This window comes from Bombus vancouverensis, chromosome 4 (genome assembly GCF_051014615.1).
Source record: "Bombus vancouverensis nearcticus chromosome 4, iyBomVanc1_principal, whole genome shotgun sequence".
NCBI classification, from domain to species: Eukaryota; Metazoa; Arthropoda; class Insecta; order Hymenoptera; family Apidae; genus Bombus; species Bombus vancouverensis.
The window spans coordinates 5,989,773-5,996,130 of NC_134914.1; the positions used below are offsets into that span (position 1 = coordinate 5,989,773).

General features: G+C 29.9%; 2 protein-coding genes across 3 annotated transcripts; both read right to left on the reverse strand.

The window, feature by feature from the left end:
• Positions 1-207: 207 nt before the first annotated feature.
• waw (Translation factor waclaw) lies at positions 208-3,277 on the reverse strand. The gene is made up of 7 exons (XM_033341992.2): positions 2,751-3,277; positions 1,818-2,630; positions 1,495-1,734; positions 1,098-1,363; positions 797-1,011; positions 491-703; positions 208-420 (listed from the first exon to the last, which is right to left on the reverse strand). Exons 1-7 carry the CDS (start codon positions 2,822-2,824, stop codon positions 295-297), a joined length of 1,947 nt encoding a protein of 648 aa, XP_033197883.1. The 5' UTR covers positions 2,825-3,277; the 3' UTR covers positions 208-294.
• A 425-nt stretch (positions 3,278-3,702) lies between these two features.
• LOC117160909 (small ribosomal subunit protein eS6-like) lies at positions 3,703-5,679 on the reverse strand. 2 transcript variants are annotated; one of them, XM_033341994.2, is made up of 5 exons: positions 5,542-5,679; positions 4,710-4,914; positions 4,450-4,595; positions 4,058-4,258; positions 3,703-3,956 (listed from the first exon to the last, which is right to left on the reverse strand). In XM_033341994.2, the coding sequence occupies exons 1-5, from the start codon at positions 5,545-5,547 to the stop codon at positions 3,759-3,761; spliced, it is 756 nt and encodes a 251-aa protein (XP_033197885.1). In that variant the 5' UTR covers positions 5,548-5,679; the 3' UTR covers positions 3,703-3,758. The 2 variants fall into 2 exon arrangements, with proteins under 2 accessions (XP_033197885.1, XP_076473855.1); XM_076617740.1 differs by lacking the exon at positions 5,542-5,679 and adding an exon at positions 5,121-5,139.
• Between the last annotated feature and the right edge of the window lie 679 nt (positions 5,680-6,358).

A 6,358-nucleotide genomic window follows, 5' to 3' on the forward strand; every position in this document is an offset into this window, starting at 1 on the left:
AATTACGAAGAGTTAGTTATCATTTTGTCTGTCGAAGAATTAGTAATCATTACATATTGTTAATTTACTTTCGAACAACTTTAATCCTCTCCCGTGCCAGTATTCCCGCACATAGCACGTTAGCCGAAAGTGGAGCTTATTGCTAGTTGCATTAAACGTCAGTTAACGCTACCAGACGCGGCAACTAAATAGAACGTAACATGAAAATATATTTAATAATTTATTTTAACATGATATATATCTATAGTTACATTAAATATAAAAGATAAAATGATAATAATTTTTATATTTATACTATTTCTTAAAAAGATCTATGAATGTTTCTCGTGGTATAGATATTTTTCCAATCATCTTCATTTTCTTCTTCCCTTGTGCTTGTTGAGCCAATAATTTCATTCTTCTAGTGATATCACCACCGTACTGAAATAAAAAAGATTAATAACAAAAATATATAACAATATACAATGTATGATATAAAAAAATTATTTACCAGTTTCGCAGTTACATCTTTCTTGTATGGTTTTAAAGTTTCTCTTGCAATTACTTTTCCACTTACTATTGCTTGAATTACTATTTCAAACAATTGACGTGGAAGAATATCTAGCAATCTTTCACATATTTGTCTACCTGTTGTACGAGCCTTGCTAATATGTACAATAGTACTGAGTTCTTCTACTACATTACCATTTAGAGCAATATTTAACTATAACAAGCAGTTATTAATGTAGTGAAGTAAACTATAAAATATTTCAATACAAAATTATTGCATTTATAATATTAAAAAAACTATAATTACCTTTAAAATATCTGTAGGCTGATAATTATGGTCTTCATAATCAAAAGTACCATACCCCGAAGTTGCTTGTTTTAATGTATCATGGAAGTCAACAATAATTTCGTTCAGTGGCAATAAAAATTGAAACAGTGTTCTATTATGACCAATATCTTTTGCTGTTTGTTGCACTCCACGTCTTTCAAAGCATAAACTTAAAACAGCACCCACATATTCAGCTAGTATCAAAATTATAAGTTATAAGTATTTTTTTTTAATTAACTATACTATATGTAAAATTTAATTAATAATATATTAAATATACTTGGTGCTATAATAGATCCTAACACCATAGGTTCATATAATTCTTCTACAATGTTAGGATCAGGAAACTTTGCAGGATTATTGAACGAAATCATATCAGTTTTGTATTCTTTAATATTCTTTTTGCCAAAAATTTTTGCTTTATATGTAACGCTAGGTGTTGTCACAATTGAACATGTACCATATTCTTGCTCAAGTCGTTGCATAAATACTTCCATATGTAGTAAACCTAAAAATCCAAGTCTCCAACCATGTCCAAGAGCTACACTAAAAAAAAGAAGATATAAAGTGCTTAGATAAAGTAAGTAGATATAAAATATGTCTATTATTTTGTACCTGTATGTCTTCCATTTTATTTAACTGATTTAATAGGCTTAGAAAATATTAGAAAAAAATACCTAGTTTCCATTTCAATAGTAACGCTACTATCATTCAATGTTAATTTTTCAATAGCAGTTCTCATAACTTCAAATTGCGATTTTTCAATTGGATAGACGCCTGAAAAAACCATTGGTTTTGGAGTTTTAAATCCTAATAAAGGTTCAGCAACATGATCTTTTAAATGTAATGTATCTCCAATAATCATTTCCTTGGAAGACCTCATGTTGCATGAAATACATCCTATTTGACCTGCGAACCTAAAATATACTATTATGTTATTATATTATGTTATATTATTATATAATTAATAATGTAATATTTTCATAAAATTCATATTTACAATTTATTTACATTTTCTTCAGAAGGTCTCAATAGTGACATATTTTTAACTTCGTACGACTTCTTAGTATACATTGAAACAATATGTAGTTTAAGGGATAAAGATCCTTCCTTAATATATATCAATAAAATTGTTCCTTTATATTTATCATACCAACTGTCAAATATCAAAGCTCTGAAAGGTTTGTCTCTACATACATCAGGTGGTGGGATTCTTTCTACTATGGCATCTAAGACTTTAAGCACTCCAGTACCTAATTTAGCAGATATTTTTAAAACATCCGACTCTGTTATATCAAATAATGTTTCTAATTGATTTATAACTCTCTCAGGTTTGGCAAATTTTAAATCTATTTTATTAATTACTGGTATTATAACTAGATTATTTTTCATAGCTAAGTGAAAGTTAGCCACAGTTTGTGCTTGTACACCATCATTAGCATCTACTACCAGAACTACTCCTTGGCAAGGAGCTAATGAACGATGTACTTCAGCAGAGAAATCAACATGACCAGGTGTATCTATTAAATTAAGAAGATATTTAATTCCTTTATATGTATAATTAAGTGAGGCTGTTTGTGCTTTAACTGTGATTCCACGTTCTTTCTCAACTTGTAGTTTATCTAATATTTGTTCACCAGAGTTAATTTTCACTGCACCTGTTATTTCCAAAAGTCTATCAGCAAGTGTGCTTTTGCCATGATCAACATGTGCCACAATGCTAAAGTTTCTAATATTTTCTATTGGTAAATCATATTCTTTGGTAACTTCTGAGTTTGTAGAATAAAATCTATTAAAATAATATAAATGTTGCCTACAAACCAAACACATGATTAATATCAGTTTCAAACAATATTTTATCCCTTTATTTAAAATATTTAGAATTTTAAACATAAAAAGTACAGAATATTTGAAAAAGGGGTATAATACTTACCTTATGCGTATTTGGTTAATTTTACAATTTCTATGAAGTGACCATACATCATAAATAAATTTGTTTATCTTCATAATGAAATGATATAGTCGTTATTTAAGCACCAAAAGTGCGCAAATAGATATTCAAATATAATAAGTTGTCTTTATTAACGTATTATTTTCGGTTCTATTCATACATATGATTTGGTCATACATATAGTTATAATATAATGATTAAATCATTATTTTGTACTTTATTAAAATTTTAAATTATATCGTTAACAATATTTACGAGTAAATAAGAAAATTTAAAATTAAACTCATACTGGACTTTTCATTGATCAATCAACGATAACGTCAACAAAATTGTTACTTAGTGTACAAATAATGAGGTTATGTAGATTATGCTTATATATATAGTGTCTATCCAACGAGATGAGACAGTAAACGTAAATATTATTTGACTGCTACAGCTGCAATATACAGATTAAACATACTTAATCTACAATCTACATATGTATCTCCGTATATATTATTTGAAATGGAAGAGTTAGATTCATTACAGAATATCAAATAGAATATGGAATATATTGTGATGTCTTTATATAAAAAATGTATGTAAAATTAAAACAAGAAGTATCAAACAAGATTACTTTGCTGTAAACATGGGGTAAAAAATTCTATCGCATTTAATAAACTTAGAATCTGCTAGATCTAAACTTTAGTATAATGTTAAGAAATTAAATTCGATACTCGTCTTAAATTAAGAATAATATTAAAGTAACTGTTGATGTTGCTAAACATTATAATTAGGCTTAAATCATTTCAGAATCTTTAAAAATTACTAATTAATTAAAATGATAAGCCTCTATCTTACGTATATGCTGTATAAATTTAAATGAATATAATAGTGAATAAATGAACATTACGAGTATGGAACATATGAGTGAGGCCAACAAAATATTACAACATATTTATACACAATTTATTAGTTTCATATTGTATTAGGCTGTATCATTGCACTCTTTTACTTCTGAATGGTAGGTGCAGACTGATTGGATGATTTGGAATCTCGCATAGAAGCGCTACGTCTTCGTTTTAGTTCTTCTTGACGCCTATTCTTAGCTTCCTTTTGCCGTTGTGCTAACAGCTTCGCATATTCTGCTGCTTGTTGCTTGCGGGCCAAGCAACGCCTCCTCTTTAGAGCCAGTCTATGCCTCTTTCTCTATATAAAGATATTTTTATTTTATTATAAACCCCATACTTGTGGAAAAGTTTTAACCGAAACAAACCACTAATATAGTACAGATACATATATGTACAAACCTGGAGTGTAAGTGGGGTAATAAGACGTTGAATTTTAGGAGCTTTCGACCGCTGTGGTTTGCCCTCTTTTTGAATTGGTCGTTTCACAACGAATCGACGGACATCATCTTCCTTGGATAAATTAAATAGCTTGCGAATTTTGCTTGCCCTCTTGGGTCCTAAACGCCGCGGTACTTCCTTGTCAGTTAAATCCGGGATATCCTGTAACAATTTAATCAACTTATACATTAAATGCTTCGCTGTACATTGAGAAAAAGTGCAAATTACATAACACAGTTTATCAAATCAAGAGACGATATTTAATTTTCCTCGTTTAATAATCGATAATAAGTCAATTCTAATACACGCTCTGAAACATGGATAATAGATAGAAAGTACAGACAAATTAATACCTTTTCTCCTTTTTTGACAATGACGAGAGCAAGTACTGACAGGTTGGAATCGACAATGCATCCACGAACAGATTTACGTTTACGCTCACCATCACGTCTAGGTCTATAGCATGAATGTCCTTTTGAGAGCAGTAAACGTACGCGCCCTAGATACAGGAATTTTTAAAAAATTAAAATCAATGCATTGTATCAAATCTATAAAATTCATAAACACATAAAGCTGTTACAAATGAAATTAAAATATAAAATGCTTGTGTTACCGTTAGTCAGAACACCCTGTTTCATAGGAAATCCTTGTTTATCATTGCCGCCCGAGATACGAACGACATATCCTTTCCATTCGTTACCGAGAGCATCAGCCTCTACTTCTGCGCCCATACGCTTTTCATAAAAAATTCTCAGCTTATGCTCATCGGAGATTTCAAACAGTTTCTGACATCCTGTTGCAGGATATGATACATTCAACTAGAAAACACATAAATATCATACAGAATATGCAAAGATTTAACAGCCTTTGTCAGTTTATTCAACGTACATAATCAAATAAAAAATGTTCTATATACATAGCTGCATAAAGCTTTATTAAAAAGTTAGAACAAAAATTCAAATTACAAGGGGAATTGTAAGAAACTCGTAATTATTATGGTATAAAACAATAGTAGATATATCACCTTGTAGTAAGGCTTCAACTGACTTATATTTATAAAGTATTTTTTGCTTGATAATAACCATAAAATATATTCACAAAGGTCGGCTGTTTATACTTGTACAGTGAAATATAGGTTAAACGTCTAAGACATTTTAATGAGGTTATGCTTATTTCCATTTTATAATAATGAAAATTGTAAATCTTAATGCTCTATATGAAGAAAAATTAATTATTTCTCTTTTACATATGACCTGCTTTATGTTCTTCATAATGACAAAGTTAAATAAAATGTGTTATATTTTAATACTGGTTAAGCATACAGATAAACGAATGTTTCATAAATTAGATATATCTAAAATTATTCATAACATTTCAATAGACAAATTTGCATGGAAACAGTTCGTAATATTTGTTAGGTTTTGAAATTTACATTGGTTACGTACTTTCATTGTGACAAATATCAAGCAGTGCAGCGACCTATAAATAGAAAGACCGTATATCACACTTGCGGACAATGAGCACGTAATAGAGTACGTACACCGGATATCCGGTTTAAGTCCAATGAAATATTAAAGTGAAAATAACAATAAACAAAATCCTCACAAATCTGTAAACAAATCATATTCATATTTATGTTTATTATATTCGAAACGTTATAATATATGTCGGGTTTACATTAGAATTATGGTTAGGGGCGTAAAACGAATTTTCGTTTAGATTACACGTTGTCGTTATGCAATAGAGAAGACATTGGCTAGTGCAAATACGATTATCATAGAACCGGACAAGTAACCGTAGTAATTAGATACTCGAGAAACTAATGACAATGATCCTAGGTTCAATAACGAATCCGCGGTCGACGGGATGATAGATGAACATACTCACAAAATCTAAGTCGGACGCGTAATATTCACTGGTTGTAAAGGGTTACTCTTTTCGTCGATGAGATTGTCACGTAATTTTTAGGGTTGGTTGGTGAAAATAAAATATAGTTGAGTCGTAACACAACAATTAACTTTGTTTTAATCAACCTTTATTGTGAATTCACCAATCACAATGTAACACGCACTGAATTAGCATAAATCACAATTCACTCCAACCATGTTATGTAAGACTTAGTTACAACAATACATTAAGTACGCGACTTATAAGGGTAGAGACCGATATAGATATGTTGACTATTCTAAGGATACAGAATAAGTGAAGTTTTACTGACGATACTGTGTCTGAGGAAAGCTAGGGGTCGGTGTGTCTAAGGAC

Coding starts and splice junctions, on each gene's coding strand:
- waw (XM_033341992.2), bottom strand. CDS start 2,824: ATGAAGATAAACAAATTTATTTATGATGTATGGTCACTTCATAGAAAT. Junction 1,364..1,494: donor ACTATTGAAATGGAAACTAG/GTATTTTTTTCT, acceptor TCTTTTTTTTAG/TGTAGCTCTTGGACATGGTT. Junction 421..490: donor AAGATGTAACTGCGAAACTG/GTAAATAATTTT, acceptor TTTTTATTTCAG/TACGGTGGTGATATCACTAG.
- LOC117160909 (XM_033341994.2), bottom strand. Junction 4,259..4,449: donor TTGTCAAAAAAGGAGAAAAG/GTATTAATTTGT, acceptor AAATTGTTACAG/GATATCCCGGATTTAACTGA. Junction 3,957..4,057: donor TTACCCCACTTACACTCCAG/GTTTGTACATAT, acceptor ATCTTTATATAG/AGAAAGAGGCATAGACTGGC.